Consider the following 24,628-nt stretch of genomic DNA (forward strand, 5'->3'; position numbering starts at 1 on the left):
AGACAGGTAGGAAGATCAAGGTCCTCAGGTCGGACAATGGAGGGGAGTATACCTTTGGTGAGTTTGTTGATTTTTGTGCTGAGGCAGGCATTAGGAGGGAGTTCACAGTTCCTTACAACCCCAACAGAATGGGGTTGTGGAGAGGAAGAACAGATCCATTGTAGGGGTTTCCAAAGCCACGCTTCATGATCAGGGGTTACCTTTATTTTTTGGGTAGAGGCCTACAACACTGCTGTGTACTTGCAGAACAAGATTCCACATCGTGCCTTGGGGAATGTGACTCTGGAGGAGGCTTTTTCTAGGAAGAAGCCTGATGTTGGGCACTTTCGTATCTTTGGGTGCCTTATATATTCCTATGTCCCCAAGGAGAACAGGACCCAGCTAGAGCCCACTGCAGACAAGGGCATCTTTGTGGGTTATAGCGAGACCTCGAAAGCTTATTGGACTTATATTCCTACGCAGAGGAAAGTGGTTGTCAGGCGGGATGTGAAGTTCGAGGAGGAGAGAACTTTTAGGAGGTCACAGGAGTTAGAGTATCCAGAGTCACCAGACCCTCAGGAGCAGCTGAGTCAGTCATAGGGATCCAGTGCTCGGGGATCAGGAGGTACATTGATTACAGTGTCAGGGCCATCAGTGAGCAATGACTCTCAGAGTCAGGTGGGTGGTTCTTCGGGCAGCATGTAGGGCAGTTCACAGGCCTCCAGTCTCCCACTCCGGCTTCTAGCACTGAATCACTGCTTCTCCCCAGCAAAATACAGATTCCCCTCTGAAGCGTTGTGCTACCTCTCTGCTCTGCGCTGCTCTTTGTGGCACTCACTGCCTCTCTGCTATGCACTCACTGGACTGGAAAATCTCCCTCCGGCCTTCTATCCTTACCCCTCTCTTACTGCTTCGATCTTACCGAATCACCTCCGACAACTGAATGCTGCTACTTTAGAGATCGATTTCCCAGCAAATTTGAATTTCTGGTGTCTCCAAGTGTGTTCTCCAACCTCCATCAAATTTCTTCTTATAATCTCTTATTGAGACATCAACGACCAAGATTAAAACATAATCAATGGCTAAGATTAACTAGAACTCGATCCATGTCTTCTTCTAGAAGATTTTAACATGACTTAATTAATACCCTTTAATTAATCAGTTTTCTTAAGTTTAGACTTAGGAACCATTAAAAAAAGATTAATTATTTTAATTAAGCTGTCTCTAGGTGGAATTTCCAGAAATGATTTCTGGGTTTTGGAGAATACATGTATTCTAGCCTCTCCAACAAATTTCGTGGCTAGAACACATCCGATGCTACAAAACCTAACACTCCCTCTTAGCGAGGAATGTGTTCTAATCACTACAACCTACTGAAGCAACACCCTGTCTCTGCATCACTTCTTGTCACGTTGCTGATGTCTGGCTGCAACTGCCCACCAACTATTGCATAACTCTAATATACGCTGCATCTGTGCTACTGCTGGCCTTGTTGAACCGCTGCCAACACTGCATCTGCACTACAACTCCCTCTCCATCTGCTGCTGTTGCAACTGCAACAACTGCAATTGAAAAGCATCCAAAACACTGAACCAACTATGGTTAGTATGATGCATTTGTCACTTGAATCCTGACTGCTGCTAGACATTGCATTGTCACTGAAGCCTCTGTGCTGCTGTTGACTCTGCTCTATGCCAACTGCACTATTGCCAACTTTGCACTGCGTTGCCCAACATCTGACCTGCTACTAGCTACTGCATCTGTCACTTTGGCACTTGATTGCACCAACTGTCATTGATCCATCCTGCTACTGCAAGCTATGGGCTCCCGTAGCAAGGTATTGATTCATGAGGTGGACCTCCTCAAGAATCCTGCCCATCTTGTAGATCTCTGGGTCTACAAAACCAAATCACCCCACTGTTGATATGGGGTAGCATCAGATGTTCTCCAAGCCTCAACTTTTGCAGGGAGGCTTGGGCACATGCATTCCAAAGAATCTAGAAAGCGTTTTGGGAAATTCTAGGAGGGCTATATTTTGGTGGATGTCTCTTTTTGAGTGAGATGATTGAGAGGTAAGACTGCCAGATCGAAAACTTGCCAAGGCAGAGGGAGCTGTGCAGAGCTAGAGGGACACAATTTTTTGCAAGTTGAGTGCTGGGCAGAAAAGCGGTTAGAAGGAAGAGCAGATCACATAGTGAGGGAATACTTGCTCAGTGATTTCTTGCCGAGGAAATTAGTATTTCTCATTTGTTGAGTAGCGTAGGAGCAACAACTTAGTGCGTAAGGAAGCCTAGGAGCTACGCAAGGAGAAAGAGGAAGTTGTTCGACATTTTTTCGCAGGATATGGCAACCGGTGGCTTGAGGGATCAGGATAGGTTGGACGGGGCTGCCAACTATGCCACCTGGAAGGCGAGAATGTCTCTCCTTCTAGATGAACATGCCCTCAAGACATATGTTGATAATGTGGTAGCTGAACCTACATATGCAGATCCGCTAAAGAAGTACAACGCTAAGATGTCAAAGGCAAAAAGGATGATCCTGGATGGAGTCAAGGATCACATGATGTGCCATGTTGCTAGCAAAGGAACTGCTAAGGAGATGTGGGGTGCCTTGGCCACCTTGTATCAGGGATCTTTCGAGCAGCGAAAGATGTACTTGGAACAAAAGCTGAGATCTGCTCAGATGCAAAAGGGAGAACGTGTGGATCCATTCCTCACGAAACTGAAGGAGATCTGTGATGAGTCGTTGGCTACAGGGCATACACGTCAGGACTCGGAGTTAGTGAGACTGGCCCTGAATTTTGTCTTGGATGACTGACAAGTCTTTGTCTAGAGTATTCTGGGTAGAGCAACATTGCCAAATTGGGATGAGATGTGGGCAGCGCTGAAACAAGAAGAGCTGAGGAGAGCCCTGCTCAAGGTCCAACTTGACGGGAGCAACAACAGTGGGTCGAAGCCCAAGGAGGAGGAGGATAATGCTGCCCTTGCGTCGAAGGGACAACAGGGGCAACAAAGACGAAAGAAGGACGTCTCCAAGGTGAAGTGCTTCAAATGTGGCGAGATGGGCCACTATGTATCCCAGTGTCCTTTGAAGAAAAAGGACAAGGATGAGAAGCATGATCATAAGGTTGCAACCCCAAAGATCAAATAGGAGGAGGAATTCGCCATGACAACCAAGATACCTCTAGGAGGGAGGTGGGCTGATATAGAACTGTAGTTCGATAGAGCTACTGATGGGCAGGATCCTTGAGGAGCCCACCTCTTGGATCATCACCTTGGTACGAGAGCCCATGATCAGTAGTAGTGGGATGGAGGAGTTTTCAATTGGTGCCATGGAGTGTTTATTCGACAGATGCAATGGCTAGTAGCGCCAGAATTTGAGCAGCGCAGAGAAGAGAGGCAGCAGTGCGAGGAGGCACACTGTAGAGCTTCGGTAGTGTAGTGGCTTCAGAAGAGAGCATGGAACTAACGGCAGTTAGGATTTCAGCACCGAGGTGTATCCACTGGATACTTGTCCAATTTTGGGTGTTTCCAGTTGCTTCTCTTAGCAACTGAATTGTAGTTTGGATGCAGTGTTAGTAGTGGCAGTGCTAGCAGCATAACAGATGCAACATTTGAGAGGGAGCTGCAATACAGATGTAGCATTGGCAGTGGCAGTGTCGAAGGCAGCAGTACAGTAGTAGCAGCAGCGCAGTAGTTGGTGGACAACATGTTAGACATTAGCAGTGCAGAGGACGATGCTTTAGAGTCAGAGCAGTATGCAATAGCAGTGTATTGCTAGAGCACATTCCTTGCTAAGAGGGAGTGTCGATTTGGGGTAGCATTGGATGTGCTCTAAGCCTCAAATTTTGCAGGGAGACTTGGGCACATGCATTCCAAAGAACCCAGAAAGCGTTTTGGGAAATTCCACTTAGAAGTGATTTTATTAAAATAATTAATATTTTTAATGGGGTTCCTAAGTCTAAACTTAGGAAATTAAAATATTAATGGGTACTAATCTAATGAGGGGTGAAACTTCTAGAAAAAGCCACAGATCAAGCCAAAACAATCTGAGCCTTTGATTAAGATTTAATCTAGGCCATTGGTTGTCCAATAGGAAGATATAAGAAGGGGCTTGAGGGTCATTTGGAAAGCACACAGAGAGATTGAGAAAATCGATTTTTTGAAGTAAGAAGTTCTCAGGAGGAAAAATCGATTGAGGAGATCTCTTGCAGTTGAGGGGCAGGGATAGCAGCTTCCAGAGAGAGATTCTCAACCGAAGATACATCAACAAAGAGAGGTAGAGAGTGATCGAGAAGCCTTGATGCAAAGGCTGACGTAGGGCCGCGCAAAGTAGGGGGTTAGTTTCAATAGCCGGAAGCTAGGGTGTGAGACCGGGAGGCTGAGAGTAGTGACTCTGGGTTACTGATTGATTCTTGAGTTGGGTGACGCAGTGCCTGAAAGGGTTGACGCTGGGACAACGTAGAGGCAACACAGTGATAGCGCAAAGCCTTCCAGGGGTACTTCATCAAGCAGCCGGAACAACCGAGACTTTTTCTCAGTGATTGTGTGAGGTAAAACTCACAAAGCTTCTGACAATATTTCTCTTTGTTACTGAATAACCCTGTGAGGTATTCAATGATGTATTCAAAATTTACTATTGCTTAATAATAATAAACCCGTGGAGCTGCTGTATTGGTTTTCCCGCATTGGGTTTTTCCGGGGACTTTCGTCCATAAATCACTGTGTCCTATGTGTTTCTATTTTCCTTGTTCAGTTTCTATGTTTCAGAATCATATTTAATTGGTGTAGGTTGCTTTAGTAATTTACTTCAATGTTTCAAGAAGAAATCTGAAATAAGCTTGTAATGTAATTTACAATCTAGGTGTAGTAGATTCAGCTGGTTGTAGTAGGATTCCTGAGATTGTTAGATCTAGGAATTTTCACACCCACTTCACTCCTGGAGGTATATCGGTGACCATGGCAAACTCTTCCTCCAATCTGGAGGACAGACTGAAAATCTCTATGGATGCAACTTGCTGATCCTGCTTCTCCTCCTTGCCCTTCTTCTTGAGAGGACATTGAGTGTTGTAGCGGCCAAACTCACCACCTCTGAAGCATTTCACCTTGGAAATGTCCTTCTTCCTCCTGCGCTGCTCCTGCTACCCCTTTGATGCGAGGGCCACATCCTCCTCGTCCTTTACTTGCTTTGTCACACTACTTCTACTGCTGCTAGTGATAGTGGTCTTCACCAAATCTCTCGTCATCTCCTCCTGTTGCAGATCAACCCACATACGATCTTAGTCTAGCAACTTTTCTTTGCCACTAATACTTTGGAGGAAGACCTGCCATTCTTCAAAAGCACTGTTTAGAGAAAACTGCACCAATTCTATACACTGGGGCGCTGACCCTACTGCAGACAATTGATATCGGATACCCTGAAGCTTAGTGAGGAAGGGCTCTATGCGCTCCCCTTTCTGCATCCTTGTGCATCTAAGCTTCTCCTCAAGATGCATCTTCCGCTACTCGGAAGATCCCTCATATAGCCTAGCAAATGTTTCCCACATCTACTGGACAATGCCTTTGCCAGTTATGTGAGACACCACATGATCTCGAACCCCATTGAGAAACAACCTCTTTGCCTTCGCCATCTCTTTCTTGTAGGCCTTAAGTGGATATGCATCTGCGGGTACAACTATCACGCCATTGATATAAGCTTCGAGATTGTACTCATACAGAAGACATGAAATTCTTGTCTTTTAGATCACATGGTTGGAGGCTCCCTCCAATCGATCTTGATCTCTTAGCCCTGTTGGTGCCATTCTGCAAAAATGTCGAATTCCTCCTCTTCTCCTCTGCGCAATTGCTCACTGGATTTTCACACTCCCTGTTGGAGTGGTCAAATCTATTCACAGCTACTGCTGCTCTGCTAGGAAATTTTGAACTTCTTGACTAGAAGTCCCCTGAGAAAAGAATTCTCTCATTGTGTGCTCTTCCTTCCTCCTCACGCTATTTTGCAGTAGCAAACTCTTGCAAAATAACTGCGTCCTAGCTGAAGATCTTCTCTACAAGGAAAACGCTGCTACTCCCTCTATCTATGGTAATCTCTGATCTGGAAAAACTATTCTCTGTCTACTCCATCAGAGAAATAAAATTTCCTCAGAAACTGACCCTCATGGCCCAAGGATTGTGCTGCCTCTTGAGGGTTTCGAACTGCTGCCTATGTAGAAATTTGAACCTCCTTCTCCTCTTCTGCTACTGAGCTATCCGACTTCTATCTGTGCTTTGATACTGTGAAAATTCTGAAATCTGGAATCCTACTACAACAACTGATTAAATTTCTTCTATTTGTTAAATGAACTGAACAAGTTATTTATTGCATCTTATGGTAAATATCCAAACTCATACACTGCAGCCTTCACAAATACAATACTGCAAAAGAAAAATAATGTTGGAAGAATAGATGTACACACACACACACGAATATATAGTTATTTTTGGACCAATGTCCCCGAAAAAACCCAAATTGGGAAAACCGGTGTAGCAGCTGAGGGTTTTATTATTATGCAGTAGTAAATCTGAGTACAAAACTATGGATGCTCAAATCTAGCAATCCATACAGAGAAATGAATGACATAAAGTCTAGTGAGAAAAATCTCACTCCCACTGGCAATCCAACATTGACCTTGTTTCAAGATGAGCTGCTCTGTGCGTAGTCCTTGCGTCAGCCTATGCAGTGCTGCGTCCTACAACTCGGACCAACGTCTCTCTCACTAACTGATCAACTAATGTTTGGAAGATCGATTCTCCTGGCCTCCGGGCTCCCAATCTGGCTTCTAGCATTGAATCACTGCTTCTCCCCAACAAAATACAGATTCCCCTCTAAAGCACTGCGTTGCCTCTCTGCTATGCACTCACTAGACTGGAAAATCTCCCTTCGGCCTTACTATCCCTGCCCCTCTCTCACTGCTTCGATCTTACTGAATCACCTCCGGCAACTGAATGCTGCTACTCTAGAGATCGATTTCCCAGCAAAATCGAATTTCTGGTGTCTCCAAGTGTGTTCTTCTACGACCATCAAATTTCTTCTTATAATCTCTCGTTGAACACCAACAGCCAAGATTAAAACATAATCAATGGCTAAGATTAACTAGAACTCGATCCATGTCTTCTTCTAGAAGATTTCACCATGACTTAATTAATACTTTTTAATTAATCAATTTTCCTAAGTTTAGACTTAAAAACCATTAAAAAAACATTAATTATTTTAATTAAGTCGTCTTTATGTGGAATTTCTAGAAATGATTTATGGGTTTTGAAGAATACACGTATTCTAGCCTCTCCACCAAATTTTGTGGCTAGAACACATCTGATGCTACAAAAACTAACAGGTGAGAGGTAAGGGTTTCTTAAGAACAGATATGCTGATGATGTCTACTTATAGTAATTAAGACATAAGCATGCTTTTGTTATTGTGGCGGTCTCATTGCTACACAACAACACCCATGTCACACATGATAGTAGCCTAAGTCATAGATGCTAACTTGACTAGGCAATGATTGTGGAAATGTGGTAGTATTGTTGGGATGCACGCTGATATGGTAGTAATGACATACTTGGACATTTGACTTGTGTGTAGTGTTGTGACATATGTATGACAGTGGATCTAAATGCATAATAGTGTCATATGACCCTTGACAACAAATTGTGAAAGTAACCCTAGACAATGTGATGCTATAAGATAGTATGTTGGATTATTACGCTGGTATATTCACCTATTTTGGAATTGAGTCTTCTTCTAAGTTTCTGAACACTGTGTTATGATTGTCCTATATGGTACCTAATCTTGTGCATGCTGAGTACTATGAATTGTTTTACCAGATAGACTATTATCCTTAATATAACAGATGACAATGATTCATGAGATTGGAACTTCTCAAGATATTTGGCTTGACAATATTTAAGTAACAGAGATAGTATTATTAGTGATGATTGTGATTTGATAGCCACGATGATAGAGATGTGATGACAATGTATATTTGACGATAACATTGATAGCGTGACAACTAGGGTTTTGCAATACAATCTGAGTAGAAACAAAGTTATGTGTTGGCAGTTGTGAACAACCTGATTGGTCATTGTGTTTGAGCAAAACTAGGGTTTGTGACATATTGAGCAGGATCATTGTATGCATGGATAGTTGATGAAGCGAGAGTTTACAACTAAGGTTGATGGTTTGATGCAGAAGTAGATGTTAGGGTTTGATATGTAGTTTGGACAGAGTTAGAAGTGATTGATATTGGCAGCTTGGTTTTGATGTGTGGATTGAGCGGAGGCAAAATTGATTGACAATTATTATATTTCGGTATATTTTGTATTGATTCAGAGCACAAGTGGATCCAGTCTGAAAATTGTGAAACGTGGTTTGCCCACTGATCAGGGTGGTTGGGTGGTGCAAGGTAGGAGAGTGGATTCTCCTTCAGGTTGGAGCCTGAGAACACTTCAGGGTGGCAGGGTGGTGCTAGGGCAGGTTGGAGTCTGCACAGGGCGTTGGAGCCTGTAAATCGGGGGGTTGGAGCCTCCTTTAGTTGGAGCTGAAAACTTGACGTAAATATTTTAAAGACAAATTTTAAGAAGCATTCGATGGTTTTTGTCCCTGAGGGGTTTCCACCTAAAAATATCTATGTCCATTGTCTTTATTATTCTGCATTGTTGAATGGTGTTTATGAATATTTATGATTCTCTGATGGTAATAACTATTAATGCTCTGTGAAGTTAAAAATATACTAATTGATAAGAAATACTGATTCAACCCGCTCTCAGTATTTCCAACAATTAACAATATCTCGGCAAAATAGGGCATGAAACCATGAAGAACTTCCTCAAGATACTTGTGGCATCGTCCAAAGTGATTGATTACTTGTGGCATCTTCCATTTTGGGCTTCCCAAAAAGATGGATGTCCACAAATCAAGTGCTATGGAGATGAATCCATGAAACAAGGCACCAAATCCACAAAGAAGACATGTGCAACATCATCAATGCCTAACTAATTCCATGAAGAAAGGGGGCATTAACTCATCATCCAATGAATAGGGTTATGCCTCAACATGTGTGCAAGATACTCCTCCAAAGATGGCACATGTGAATGACAATGCATGAGAACGTGTGCAAGGTGGTTTCACAAGGTGGAGCACTTTATAATAAAGCATCAAGAATTGTGCAACAAACCGCTCAAGCTCGAGGTCCAAGATGTAGCAACCCTCCATAAGTGTGCCTAGGGCTAATTCCATAAAGCAGGTGATCAATCCATCATGAAATTATGTGCAATGTGTTAGATCCAAACCATTTATGCTAATTTCAAGTCATCAACCAATTAATCAAAAAGGAGAATGACCTCATCAAAAGATGCATGAACACTAGTATTCTATCGGGTTGTGTTATAACCCGACCACTAGGAGGAAAAGGGGTTCCTTTCTATTTAAGTGCATTTTGTTCAGTTGACCACTACGTGTCAACGACCCATAGCAGTACACCCCCTTTTTTCGCAAAAGGGATAGCGCCTAATCGATGTGTTCGTGCCGTTCAGCTATCATCATCAACTTGATTTCCAAGATGTTATAATGTAAACCCATTCTGCATGTATATGATGTAAATAATCTCAGCAGATTTGTGTCATGTATGTAACGACCTAGGTAAACCTACTTTTTTGGTGACGATCTACATTCTGGGAGGTTTTTTGTCTCACCGATCCATTCTCGGATGTTCGACAGAGTTTTCCTTTAGTCTTACCCCAAAGATGGAATGGATTTTGTCGTTGGGATCTTAGGCGAGTCATAGTGTTTTATATCAAGCCTATGTAAAAGTGATTTGGGAATAATCCTAACTATTTGGTTAGGTTATTTTATTACAAATTGCTTGGTCTGCTGGATTATATTTGTGTCACAGAAATGGGTAGTCTGTGAGGGTCTATTACAAATGGATTTTCCCTCTTATGATGTAAAAAATATGAAAATCATGATGTAAAGTGTCTTGAGGGTTGGAAAATAATTTATCCCCTCATAGGTTAATTAATTAATTTTTCTGGCCAAAAAATTGATTAAAATGCTAAACCAAAAATTTAATTAATTCTAGGTCCTAGGTAAATTTAAATTCTCCAAAGGCAAAATTCGTCGGTTCTTAAAAATTAAATTTTAAAAGGTCCCGGGACTAAGGTAAATTAATTATTTTGCCAAATTGTAAACCTTTGATCTCTGGGGTCAAGTCAAAGTCAAATTTTTGGGGAAATTAACTCAAAATTTTTATTTTTGAGTTAATTAAAATGCATTTAATGAAAAATTTCGAATTTCCCCAAATATTTAAATATTTCAATGGATGAGATTAAAAGAAATTTTAATCTTCATCAACGGTCGAGATTGCTTTGACGAGGATCACTCAAATTAGCCGTCAGAGGATTTATCTTTAAATAAGAGGTCATTTGTCAGTTGATCCATCCGATCTCTGAGTCGTGTGCTAAGCAAAAAGCTCGTGTAATCTTTTTCTGGATAATAAAGAAAGACTTTGGGGTTAATTTCTGTTGGTGTTACTCTTCATGGGAATATTGTAAGATGTTTTATTTTCATGCATAAATTTTTTAAAGCCATTGATGATAGCTTCTGAAGAGTGATTTGAGTACAGGTATCTTGCTCAGTCACTGGGGTTTAAATAATAATTTAAATTTTGAATGTAATAACAGGTATCTCTATTTGCTTAAATTTTATTATTATTTTCTTGCTCTATTTTGATGGATGGATTGAGTTTTGCAGAGAAATCTTGATTTTTAGATCTTCGGGCATTAGGGGAAGTTTTCAGTTGGACCAGCCAACTCTCGATCCGTGTTTTCTGAAGAGCCCAGCTAAATTAGCTCTGGGCTTATCATAAGATTTTAGTGGTGATATACAAAGGGTTTTGAGTTAAGCACCTCATTTAAAATTAAAAAATTTAATTTTTGTGTGAGAAATTGATAGATCTGGCTGTTGAGAGCCTTAGATTATCAGAGCTAGGAGCGGAGTTGAATTCATATTCCTCAGATCTGATAGATCTACCATTCTTGTGCATAGATCTGCAATTTTTTTGGTTTTCTGACTCGGGTTTATGGAGTTTTATTTATTTTTTGTATATCCGGGTTTTGGGTGTTTTTGTTTTCAGGTACAGGTTGCAGATTTGAAAGAGAAGTTTGATTTGAAGCCAGATTTAGGCCCTGGAGGGTAAGATCTGGCCTTAATACCATTTTTGCAGGGATATTCTTCAAAAGATTTTACAGTCTGAAGGGTTTCAAATTTTTTGAGGAATTCATAAGTTTTGAAAGGAAATTTTAAGCAAAAGAATATATCATTTTAAGTAGAAATTTCTGGGAAATTTTCTTAGGTTTTTGGCTACCATTTTTCTGTCTGCTGCCGTATTGAGCCTCCATTTTCTGCTGCGTTTTCCCCCTTCGGAAAATTTCGATTTTTTTACTGTCTGCTTTTGGAGTTTTCTAGAAAAATTTGGATTTCTTTTTCCTCTGCCCAAACCCTCGAACCTGCAAGCCCTCAGTTCCACTTACTTATAGCTGCCCTATGCTTCAATTTCACCTTGCTGCTCGCGTTTTCTTGTTTCAGCTACTCGCGTTTTCTTCTTTTAGCTGCTTGCAAGCTCCATTTTCCTCTAACCCACAACCCCAACGTCCTTTTCCTCCGTCGGCCCTAAGCTTTCTACCTCCATTCACTGATCTAGCCTGCTTTTTTCCTTTACACGGATCCCTCTCCATCACTGCCCGATATTTTGCGCTTCCATCCTTTCTTTGCTCGTATTTCATATCCATCGCTACAGCTCCATCCTCTTGATGACCTCAAGATCCGTGTAGCTCCCTTATCCCATCCGTGGCCTCCTACCATTGCATCTCCATTGCCCCTCCGTCGAAGCCTGCTCGCTACCTCTTCGAGCTCCTCTCCATACATCGCCACACCTGCAAAAACACTTCACTTCCTTTTGTTTCATTACTTTATTTTGATATGCGTTAGGTTTAGGTTTTGCTATTTTTTAAAATTTTTTGGTTAAACTTTGATTATATTCATTTTTAAAATTTTGATTTTTTTGTTTTGGTTGTTTTTTTTTTCGATTTTTTATTTATTTATTTTTGATTTAATTTTATTTTTGTTTTACAATTTATCACATTTTCATTTTATGATTTTGATTTTTTTCATTTGAAAAACATTTAAAAAAAACATAAAAAATTCTAAAATTTAGAAATTTAAAAAATTAAAAAATTAAAAATTCTAAATTTTTTAAAATTTTGGTGACTTTAGAATTGAGAATGAAATAAATTAAAGGAGGATTTGCGCTTTCACATTAATTTTTTTTAATGTGGTCTATGACCTATCAAAAATTTAATTTATTAACCCTTTGATTTGTTTTACTTTTGTCACATTAAAAATTTGATTTCTTCATTTACCACATTAAAGTAATTGCCTAAGGAATAATTAAAATTCTAATTTAAAGTTCCTTGGTGTCTTTGGTGTTAAGTGTAAGATTTTAATTTTTGTGATTTCTCTATTGTCAAGAGTGATAAATGTTTAAAAAAATCATATTCACTGTTGGAGAAAGATAAATTTTGCTAGATTATCCTGCAGGTTAAAGTTTTGAGCATTTTGCATTTGATTGTTCATGATCATTGTTTTGCCACATTATAAATTGCTCTGGGTAACTTGTTTTTATTTAGTCTTTGATTAATTGAACATAAGGCACTGGTCTAAAATCATTTTTATCTTTTGGTTGTCTCTTATTTTATTAGATCTATCCATCTCAGTTAACCAAGATTTGTTTACACTCGTCAAGTTGTCCATCTTTAGGTCTCCTAGAGCCTGTGTTTCACAGGCCATTCTCATTCATTCACCTTAGTGATTACCCCCCTTGGCTTGTCTAGGAGAGAGTCTAAACGGAGTGAGTAAGGATTAGAGTGACAACCCTTACTCTGAGCGTTGTCACGGTGCCTAGACACTTTGTGTGACAACATGTTCCACAGATGAGCAAAGTAGCTGAGAGTGGATAGAGAGAGAGCAAACAGAAAGGGTTTGTGTATTGTAGCAGCCCATGGGTCACAAGTCTCAATCTGTACTTGCATCCATTTCCATTCAGAGAAAGAGAGAGCAGAGCCGCCTCACCTTCCAATTGGGTTTTCTCTTGTAAAGTTTTCCCAGGCCATATCTTGTGTTGTTATGGTTGTGAATGATTCTATTTTTGTGTGTTTTCTATTTTCCATATTTCATATATTGCATGCATAAGCGTAACACAATAATTATTGAATCCAAAAATCTAAGGAAAAACTAACCCTCATAGTGTAGATTTTGGATTCTCATAATATCTTTAGTAGATCTGTTGTGACAGTGTTGAGTGGAATATCCATGGCAGTTTATGGATCAACCAATTTTGAAGTATTGGAAATGATGCTATTGGAAACTCTTTTTGACTATAGAATTCTATTATAAAATCTGGTTAAATCATCCATTTAAAGGTCGATATAAATAGAAATTGGGCTATTCAAGATGCTGAAATCAGATGGCATAAGATGTGTCAAAATATTGGAAATCCAACTAGGGTTCTTAATAGCACTTTAGTGGGTAAAAGATATGCTCCACCAGTCAGGTTTGAAGAATTGCTGCTTTGTAATTTGTCACAAAGGAGAGATGGTTAAACCTGTGGGGCTGAAAGGATTCTGGAGTTTTCTCTGCTGAATGAACCATTCTATTTATCACCTCTCTTCATTGGAATGGGACATTTTTGGGACTGATGGATAGTTAGAGAGTTTTGGTGGTGTGTTTGGAAAATTCTCTCTTTTTTTAGAGAAAAGTTGATGTCATGCAATTTTTAATGGGGATGCTACACCCTTTCATTTGTGTGAGATCAGAGTTAGAAGCACATGTTTCAGCCAAAATTGCCAAATTTCATAAAAGTTATAGATCCTTTTGAGATTGGAGGCAATGAGGATATGCAGACTCTCCTTGTCTGTAAGGAAGGGCAGTCTGTATGATACAGCTTGGCTCGATGATGTATTATTCTTTATTGTTCTTTGGTGCAGTATAAGATGCATTTTCCACTACTACTACCACTGATAATAATAATCATAAATCTTGATTCTGAATGTTTGATTTAACATTGGCTGAGTGACAATTCTTCTTCAGAAATTCAGATATTTCCTTTTTTCCTGGCAATGGCTCTTCCACTTCTCCATTATGCTGTGAAGCACAGAATTATTGGATCAAGGCAGTCCTTTGATGTTTGGATTTTTCCTTGTCTTTTCATAGTTTATAGCCATTAACTATTTGACAATTTGTATTGTTTATGTTAAAGATTCAAAAACACATTGCATGGAGTGTGTCTATTAATGACTATTGCCCATTTTAATATGCAAAGAATTTGATTGTTAAATGTTATTAGTGTTGGTAAATGTCATTTTGCATAAGATGGCTTCTTTTCAGTTAATTTGCTTAACAGTGGAAGAAAGCTCTCCAAATGTTTATAAGGTTTATGTTCTGCAGTCTAGTTTTGCATGCCATTTTTGTGGTTATTTTGCTACTCAATAGCTATCTGAAACTCTGATACATATGATTTATTAGGTGGTTGGTGCAGAAAATCCAATGCTAGCATCTGCAGCAGAGCAGATATTTAGTGCAGGAGGGAAGAGGATGAGGCCTGCTCTAGTCTTCCTTGTATCGAGGGCTACTACACAGATGGCAGGCCTAAAGTATGCAATTCTATTGGCTATATGTTTTTGTGGCACTTGCTTTGTATGTTGATTTGCAGCAGGGTCTTAATCTAATATAACAAATATGCAGGGATGTCACTCCACAACACCGACGACTTGCAGAAATTATTGAGATGATACACACAGCTAGCTTAATTCATGATGACGTGTTGGATGAGAGTGATGTGAGAAGAGGTATACTGTGCATATCTCTATTACTCCTCTATGAAAGAATGTTCTTGCAAATTTATTTGAAACAGAGGTGTTGTTGCCATCTGATGTGCATCCCAGTTTGCCTTGCAGCATGCTAGGAAGATGCATGGCAAAAGCACCATGCTTCTGTTGTTTCCGTGCATGTTTTTGTTTCAGTTTTTCCATGGACATTTGTGCTTGCATTTGTAAGTTGCAAAGTATATGACTCTCACTACACACTAATGACAAATACTAAATAGTTCTAAGCTGTCCTGATAAACATTGGTATATGTATTTTGTGAAATTTCCTGTTGAACCTAGCACGCGACACTTTATTAACCTAGCAGATTACAGATCTACTGAATAAATGCATAACTAGGTTCTTAACACAATTTGGCAGAAACAAAATTACACCAATCTCAATCACAAGTGACACAAACAAATTCTGCCCAATAAACATTCCTTCATTAATAACTCAGAACCTACTTGTGCTCCCATCCTAAGATAATATTCCAACCGAAGAAAATACAATTACAACATACCCTGGATATGATTAAGTAGATCATACCCTAGATATGTCCTTGATCTCCTTAGATGATTTGGTTCTCCTATGCTGCAGTCTTGTACCTTCCTCAGAGCCGACACACTGGAATGGAAGTCCCTCTCCACACACCACTGAGATGCCTCTCTCAATGTCTTGTGTTGTTGTATGGTGTGTCTTTCTTCTCTCCCTGGCCTTGCTTTTGTAACTTTACATTGAACTAAATCCATAAACCTAATCTCCAAAGTGATAGATGGCTGAGATTAGATCTTGCTTCACTTGAGATCAATGGTTGAGATTAAAACATAATCACTAAAGTAAATTACTTTTCCTAAGTTTCTTTAGCTCAATAACTAATACAATTAATTATGTGCTTTTCCTAAGTTAAGCTTAGGCTAAGTTAATGTTACCGTTCAAACTAGCAGGGGTCCTAGGAGAGGATCCTAAAGGGCAACTACTAGGTCAAGGGAAACTACTAGGGCAACAATGGAGCGATAGCCCACTGTCACCTCAGCTAAGGTCCCTGCTCTTTACGAACTTTCACGGATGGGAGGAGACTCAGTATAAAGTGAATCACTAGATGAGTAGGTCAATGCAAGGATAAAGAGTGATTCCTAAGGCCTATTCACAAGAGAGACCCAATTGTATGGTTTTCTTGCTCGGGAAGCAACGTGATATGCTCTCTAGGAAGGGCTAAGAGGGATCTTGAGGTTAGGGTTTGGGAGTATATCTATCAAGGAAGCCCCTAGACTCAAAAGGCCCTATGAATGCTTGGCTTATAAGTGGTCTTTGTGGAATTGAGGTTGACAAGTTGCGGGATCACAAAGGGCCAAGTGGACCCCAAATTAGGTCAAGGATATGGAGTTGATCAACTAAGAATGTACTTGACTTAATTAGGGAAGGGAAGAGGATCAAAGAAAGAATCTTCTTTTGATGATTTAATGCTATGATCCTAATGAGGTCACTAGCCAATGGGAAACCAAGGGCAAGAATTGATCTTCGAGCTAGGGCTTGAAATATCTCGAGATCCCACCGTCAAAATTTCATGAAATTTGGAGGGCCTCTAGAAGACACACCAACGCAGTTGTGGGCAAGAGATCAAATTCTTCTGATAGCTAAATCGTGAGAAAAGTGATGCCCTATGTGACCTATGGAGGGTAGGCCTAGAAGAAGGGGAAAGGCGAGAGGAATTCTCTTTAAAAATGATCACATATGGAAGGATCAATGCCTTATCCTTTGGGAAAGATGGAGTCAAGATGATATTTGTGATTTAGAGGAACCACACCCAATTAAGGAGCCTCCTAGACAACTTCGCATGGCAATTAGGGCATGAGAGCAATTGCTAGAAGAATTTATACTTCAATTTGCAATAATTGATGACTTATCAAGATGTGCTCAATAGAAACAGTCTCTAGGAACATTCACCCTTTCACACATGATACATGAGATGACGCAACACTACAAAAGACTAAATTTCCACAATTTCGCATAAGAAAAATAGTAAATTTCAGATCTAGTATAGCGAAAATCCCAGCAACATCAATGTATTAAAGCAAATAATAAGAATAGGCATGAAAAGATTACTTACATGTGTAAAGAGTATATCCAATCACCAAATTATGCCAATAATGAAGCTCCAAGAAAAGAGAGAGATATCCAAACATCAAAATTCATCCATTACATCCAAAATCCTCCTCCAAAAGGGATAGCGAAAATCTCACAAGAGATAAGAACCCAATCCAAGTGATGATCAGTTACAAATGAGGCCTCACTTGTATTTATATGAGCCTCTAATAGTTCAATGGGTTTAATTAGCCTAACGAACCCCTAAAAGTTTCTATAATGTGCAAAATAACACCCTAACTGATGGCAAGCCCACCAAAGAGCTCCTTAACATAAAAAATAAGCCTCTCAAGAGGGAAGAATAATCAACATAATGAGTCGTTGGGCCTTTGAGGAGGCCTAATGAAGTTTTGAGCGTGCCATGATGTGAGAATGAACGTCAAACATAGTGGACAAGGGGTTGGCCCCTTGTTTTCCAAGCAAATCCCTGTGGTGCTCCCAAGTGGGTGTGGGGGCACAAGGACATCCTCATGGGTCTCCAAGTGGATCGAAAATTCCTATAGACCATTTGGAAAGGCCAGAATGGTGATATAAGCCCTCCCTCTGCAGTGGGAGATATCCTCTGGACTCTAAAACATCTGCCAAGTGTATGGTGCAAGTGTGGAGCTGGCTGGGCATGGTGAACCGACTGCATCATCCTCGTCCAAAAGGTGGTACACGAGTAATCAATGAGTGGTGCTGGGGATCCTTGAAGTACTTTCTGCTATAGTGGAGGCTCATGGCTCTCAATGCTCACCCTACAAGTGCCAATGTAGCCCTCTGGAGGGCTAGGACTCCGTATAGGGAGACCAAGCCCCAAATGGAGACCCACCTGCAATCCTGCATAAGATCCGATGCGTCCCCTTGCCCTCCAATACAATAAATCATTAGAATAATCAAGAGCTTACAAGTCATGGAATCAACAAGGCACTTCATGGTGGCATGCCCTTCCTTCCATAGTGGGCTTTGGCATGTACAAGTATCTCCAAGCTCAATAAGGGGGTTAATTAGGGACCCTATTAGGTGGTTTCAACTTTTAAACGGGTTGACATGTCCATGGTACATCCTCAAGTGGTAGGTGGCACATGATATAGTAATGGAATGGAGTGGGGGATCAGGGAAATCATTCAGACCACATGTCATGGTATAAGGGTAGCTATAATAGAGGAAGTCCACACCTGGGTATATGAGTGTAGGAGGGAGAAAATTGTTGTACATGAGTTACCCCAACCTTTGTTTTTCCTCCCTTCTTCATATGCCTTTTGCCTTTGATTGATTTTTCTTCATAACTACTCGGGGCTCTAGGGGATGAGAGCATGATGTGTAGTATATAGCAGTGGATACCCCCTTAAGTTGAGGTGGTTCGTCGCCCACCAGGGGTTGGGACAATCATGGGTTCATTAATGATGGAGGGGGCTCGTCTAGGGCCCATAGGAACTAGGGTGATGGTTGTGGAGCTCATGTTCGGCCTTTGCCCGCGTGCTAAATTTGTATGTCCCGATCAACTTTTGCATTTTGTGGTACATTTCCTATTGAGAGTGGCCAAATTATGTTTTTTCTTTTCTTTTTAGTTGCTTCAACCTCCGGGGCATCATTCGAGGCCTGACGAAAGGTGTGGATAAGGGGAGGGGATGGCTACCCTATGTGGACCTAGTGGACTCGGATGGGGAAAGAGATGAATAGGGCTAAAATGAGTGGAAGGGGGTGATGTATGTGATGACGGGAAGTGGGACTTCGCAACCAAATTTGGGATTTCCCATGTAGTGTCAACCCTAAAGCTAATGGCTAGTAAAGGAGATCCCACGGGACTAGGATAAAAGGTTAGCCACAGAATCGAGCAATGGAAACAAGAGTAGAAACCTAGCTCACTCTTTCCACCAAATCCCCCCCACCAATCCATGCCCAAAAGTGCCCATGACAAGTAAGGAAAATTACTCAACTATACCAATGAAAAGCCATACCTTCGGTGCCGGGAGGCCCACCTTCAAACATGCAATCTTAACAAGTGGGCGAGGGTCCACATGGCTAGCTCAGGTGGTAGAGACAATGGCACATTGAGCTATTTGGTAGCTGCAAGGGGCTGCTGGCTGAGGACCATCTAGGAGAAAAATTTTCTCCTATATGAACTACCCACAAGTGGTGGGTAACTGTTACAATAACAAGTTGTTAGTTTTTGTAGCATCGGATGTGTTCTAGCAATGAAATTTGGTGGATAAGCTAGAATACATGAGATCTCCAAAACCCATCAATCGTTTCTGGAAATTCCACCTAGAAGTGTCTCAATTAGATTATTAACCATTTTTTAAATATTTCCTAAGTTTAAACTTAGTGAATATGGTTAATTAATCAATATTAATTGAGATAAGGTGATAATCATCTAGAAACTCACACAGATCGATCCAACAGTGGATTATAAGAGGATGTTGATGGGCACTTGGAGAAGATACTTCTGTAGTTCGATTTTCTTGGTAGATCGTTTTCTAGAGAGCAGCAACAGTTGTCGGTGAGCCAGAGATCGAAGCATGGTCAGTGAGGGGCAGAGACAATGATCCGAAAGAAGTTTTCCAGATCCGGAGAGACAACAACAAGTGACAAAAGTGATCCACGCTGATGCAACGCTGTGACTGTGCAGTAGTTGAAGCAGAGCAGTTTGATTTCGCTGAGGAGGAGGTCGATTAAGTTTCTAGACGTCAGGAAAGTCTTTCAGAGTGCCAGAGAGTCACTTCTAGCAATAGAGGCAGGCTAGACGACTTGCTCAGGGGCAGATTCAGGCCACTTTTGAGAGGCAGCGCAAAAGGGTTTATGTTGGGGTTTGGACGAACAATTTTTTTGTAGAAGCCAGTGTCGGGATTGCTTGTGGGTGAGAATTTTTTCTACTAATTTTTTCTGTCAGATACTTGCTGGCTGGATTGCCAGTTGGGAATCCATAGATTGTATTAAGATTTCACTGCTGCATAATAAAATATAAACCTCATCTGCTGCACTGGTTTTCCTGCATTGGGTTTTTTGGGGACTTTTGTCCAAAAATAATTGTGTCAAATTTTTATGTGTGTGTTCTAGCATTTTTCAGTTCCAACACTATTTTCTTTCCGCAATTTTTATTTGTGAAGGTTGCAGTGTGTTTATTTCGATGTTGCCGTAGCAATAAACTGAATAATTAATTTATCAGTTAGAAGAAATAATACCAGTTGTTGCAATAGGATTTCAGTTTTGGAATTTTCACATGGTATCAGAGTGTAAGTGATCAACTGGGAAGCTCAAAAACAAAGAAAGAATTTCGCTGCTCAAAGAGAGCAGCAGGCCGAAATTCTTGAGGCAACACAGTGCTCAGACAGGTAGGCCGAATTGTAGGGCCAACAGTTCGATTTTCAGTTGCAGGGGTATAGAAAATTTGATTTGCCTAGGAAAGTGATTCCAGCAGTCAGAGGGAGCAACTGCAATTCAGATTTTCATTGAGCAAAATTCTGGTTGGGGACAGAGGGTTTCTGCAGCAGTAGAACCAGCATCGGGTGGAAGAGAAGAGCACACACAATAGAGGGGAAATTTCTCTCAGGGAACTTCGAGTCTTAGAAGTTCGATTTTTCCTTGCGGATTGGTAGTTGTTGTGAGCAAATATTCTCACTCCAGAAGGGAGTGTGAGTAGTAGAGAATCAACCAAGCAGAAGGCAAGAGGGGATTTTCGATAGTATTCGAGATGGCCACTACAGGGCTTAGAGATCAAGATAGGTTGGATGGATCATCTAACTATGTCATCTGGAAGGCAAGGAATCCTTCCTTCTAGATGAATATGGCCTAAAAGCCTACATTGATATTGTGGTGTTAGTTCCTCAGCATGTAGACCAGCTCAAGGAATATAGGAAGGAGATGGTGTGGGCAAAGCATTTGATCTTGGATGGAGTCCGGGATCATGTAGTCTCACGTATAGCAGCCAAGGGAACGACCAAAGAAATGTGGGTTGCTCTCTCCACGTTATACCAAGGTACTTCCGAGCAGTGGAAGATGTTCTTAGAGGAGACGTTGAGATGCATTAGGATGCAGAAGGGGTAAGGCATAGATCCCTTCCTCACCAAGATTCAGGAGGTCCGAGACCAGCTATCAGCTGTTGGAGCAATGCCTCAACCTTCAGAGTTAGTACGATTGGCACTCAACAATGTCTCAGAGGATTGGCAGGTCTTCATCTAGAGTATATTGGGCAGAGACACGCTACCAGGATGGGACAGAATGTGGGCCGATTTGTAGCAGGAGGAGTTGAGACAAGCTCTGTTGAAGAGCTCCATCAATGACAACAGTAGCAGCGGATCGAAGGTGGTGAAGGAGGAGGAGAATTTGGCCCTCGCATCAAAGGGTCCCAGTCAAGTGTTGCAGATGTGGTGAGCTCGATCACTACAACACACAGTGTCCTCTCAGGAAGAAGGACAAGTCAGAGAAGTAGGACCAATAGGCAATGTCAGCTGAGATTGACCAATTGTCCTCCAGGTTGGAGGAAGATTTTGTGGTGTTCGCAGATTTACCTCCAGGAGTGAGGTGGGGTGATTTGGTGCTGTAGCCCTAGAGAGCTACAGAGATTGGGCAGGGTCCTTGAGGATTCCACCTCATGGATCATTACCTTGCTACGGGGGCCCATAGTATTCAGTAGCAGGATGGATCAATGGCAATTGATGCAGTTAGTACCAGAGTGACAGTTGTAGACTAGTAGCAATCAGATGCTTAGGAGTGCAGTGCAGTGTTGACAACAGAGCAGGTGGCTCAGTGCAGAGTTGGCAGCGGCGTAGAGTCTTCAGTGACAGTGCAGATGCTAGTAGCAGTCAGACACTAGGGAGACATATGCATCATATTGAACACAATTGATTTAGTGTTTTGGATGCTTGTTAGTTGCAGTTGTTGCAGTTGCAACAACAACAAATGAGAGGGAGTTGCAGTGCAGATGCAGTGATGGTAGTAGTATGGCAGTGTTAGCAACAACATCAAAGCTACGCAGTATAGCCAGACATCAACAGCGTGATAGAGGTGATACAGAAACAAGGTGTTGTAGCAGCAGAATGTAGCATGAGTTGTTGGAGCACTAGTTGGAGAGAACATAGTCCTCACTAAGAGGGAGTGTTAGTTTCTGTAGCATCGGATGTGTTCTAGCCACGAAATTTGGTGGAGAGGCTAGAATACATGAGATCTCCAAAACCTAGAAATTGTTTCTGGAAATTCCACCTAGAAGTATCTCAATTAGATTATTAACTGTTTTTTAAATATTTCCTAAGTCTAAACTTAGGGAATATGGTTAATTAATCAATATTAATTGAGATAAGGTGAGAATCATTTAGAAACCCACGCAGATTGACTCTAAGATGATCCTAGCCATTGATGAAGTTTTAGTCTAGGCCATTAGTGCTCCAACAGTAGATTATAAGAGGAAGTCGATGGGCACTTGGAGAAGACACTTTTGTAGTTCGATTTTCTTGGCAGATCGATTTCTAGAGAGCATCAGTAGTTGCCGGAGAGCCAAAGATCGAAGTAGGGTCAATGAGGGGCAAATATAGTGATCCAGAGGAAGTTTTTTAGATCCAGAGAGACGACATCAAGTGATAGAAGTGATCCACGCTGAAGCAGCGCAAGGACTGCATAGTAGCTGAAGTAGAGCAGTTCAATTTCGCTGAGGAGGAGGTTGATTCAGTTTCCAATGGCTGGGAAAGTCTTCTAGAGTGTCGGAGAGTCACTTCCAGTAGTAGAGGTAGGCCAAAGGACTTGCTCAGAGGCAGATTCGAGCCACACGTGTGGGAGGCAGCGCAGAAGGGCTTATGCTGGGGTTTGGACGACCAATTTTTTTGTAGAAGCTTGTGCCAGGATTGCTCGTGGGTGAGAGAATTTTTTCTCTCTAATTAATTCTGTTAGATACTTGCTGATTGGATTGCCAGTTGGGCATCCATAGATTGTACTCAGATTTCATTGCTGCATAATAAAATAAAACCCTCATCCGCTACACCAGTTTTCCCGCATTGGGTTTTTCTGGGGACTTTTGTCCAAAAATAATCATGTCAAAATTTTATGTGTGTGTGCTAGCATTTCTAAGTTCTAACATTATTTCTTTCCGTAGTTTTATTTGTGAAGGTTGCAGTGTGTTTATTTCGATGTTGCCGTAGCAATAAATTGAATAATTAATTTATCAGTGAGAAGAAATAATACCAGTTGCTGCAATAGGATTTCATTTTTGGAATTTTCACACAAGTGTCCTAAAAAGACTTTGGGCTACTTTTGCATGGTTAGACACCTAGGCCTGCGTAGAAGTACTTGCTCAACCTACAAACATCAACACTTCCTCTTAGCGAGAGAGGTACTTCTACACCTTGAAACTTGCTCCAATCTTGGAATTACATCTGTTGCCATGGCTGCTTCCTCTGAATTGCAAGCCTTCCTAGCCACTTGATTCAAAGTCATCCTCGTGTTGAGAAATCTATAAGGGCAACAATTAATGCGATTTCTCTTTGCTTGATAATTGCTTGTGAAGTTATGTTGGCTTCTTATTACTTTTATTATGTTCTGTACATCAAACAATTACCAAAACCATAAACTATGAAGATCACAAAGCAACCAATATTAGATCTCGCCTCACATGATATCAACAACTAAGATTAAAACAAAATACTAAAGTAAATTACTTTACTTTTCCTATGTTTCTTTTAGCTCAATAAGCCAACATACTAATATGTGTTTTTTATGAAGTTAGACTTTGGCTAAGTGACATTAGCAACTTGCTCACACTTGAGCAAGTGTTCTAAAGAGAATGTGAGTTGACTTATGCGCGCCTCGACACAAGTCTTGTGCAAAAGTACCTACCCAAGCTACAATTTTCAACACAATTCTCGTTAATAACTTAGAATCAACTTGGGCTCTTGTTTGAAGATAATGGACCAATCGAGGAAAATATAATTACAACATACCCTGGATCTGATCCCTTAGATTGTTGATTTTTGTGTAGCATCAAGAGGTATTCCCGCATGCCAAGAGGTCACCTAAGTCAACCTAGAAGAATTGTGAAAATTAAAATATTTTTATTTTTATTTTTGGGCATCATGTAGACTCAAAAAGGACAAGTCGGCCCCATCGTGAAAGGGTGTGTCCCTTACTCTTAATTTTAGATAACAATGGTATGTTATATGCTTAAGAGCAATTTTACTTCAATTTTCTTATTAGCCCAATATCAATATCCAGATTAGCAATCACATCAACATGATAGTAAAATGCAGATAGAACATAAACAATAACAGTAGAAGACAAGCCAAGACAAGAGGACACAAGATATGGTGCCAGCGAGGGACAAACCCCAATGTGGGGAAACCCTTTGATCAATTCTTCTTATTATTCTTCAAAAGTTCAGCAGAGAGAGAGAGAGAGTACAATATGCAATATTCACTTGCCCAATCACAGTGGAATCCATCCCAACAAACAACAGCTACAGAAAGCCCTAACCAGAAATGCGCCTGCCCGAACAGAGATAACCCTCACAAAACCGCAGTCAAACAGGTCAGCGCTACTGGTCAACGCTGGTAAAAAACCCTTCCTGCAACTTCGGTCAACGCTGATCAAT

General features: G+C 40.9%; 1 protein-coding gene across 3 annotated transcripts in view; it reads left to right on the forward strand.

Annotated features, from left to right (window-relative positions):
* The window catches only part of SPS1 (solanesyl diphosphate synthase 1), a 161,413-nt gene that overhangs the window by 110,144 nt on the left and 26,641 nt on the right, over positions 1-24,628 (forward strand). For all 3 annotated transcript variants that reach the window (XM_089379144.1, XM_089379145.1, XM_089379143.1), the window contains exons 3-4: positions 14,590-14,717; positions 14,809-14,912. In XM_089379144.1, the coding sequence (XP_089235270.1) occupies positions 14,590-14,717; positions 14,809-14,912 (232 nt within the window). The remainder of the gene's footprint in view (positions 1-14,589; positions 14,718-14,808; positions 14,913-24,628) is intronic.

The sequence above is a fragment of the Pinus tabuliformis genome, chromosome J (assembly GCF_031772625.1).
Source record: "Pinus tabuliformis cultivar Carrire ecotype Pingquan chromosome J, CPIR1, whole genome shotgun sequence".
NCBI classification, from domain to species: Eukaryota; Viridiplantae; Streptophyta; class Pinopsida; order Pinales; family Pinaceae; genus Pinus; species Pinus tabuliformis.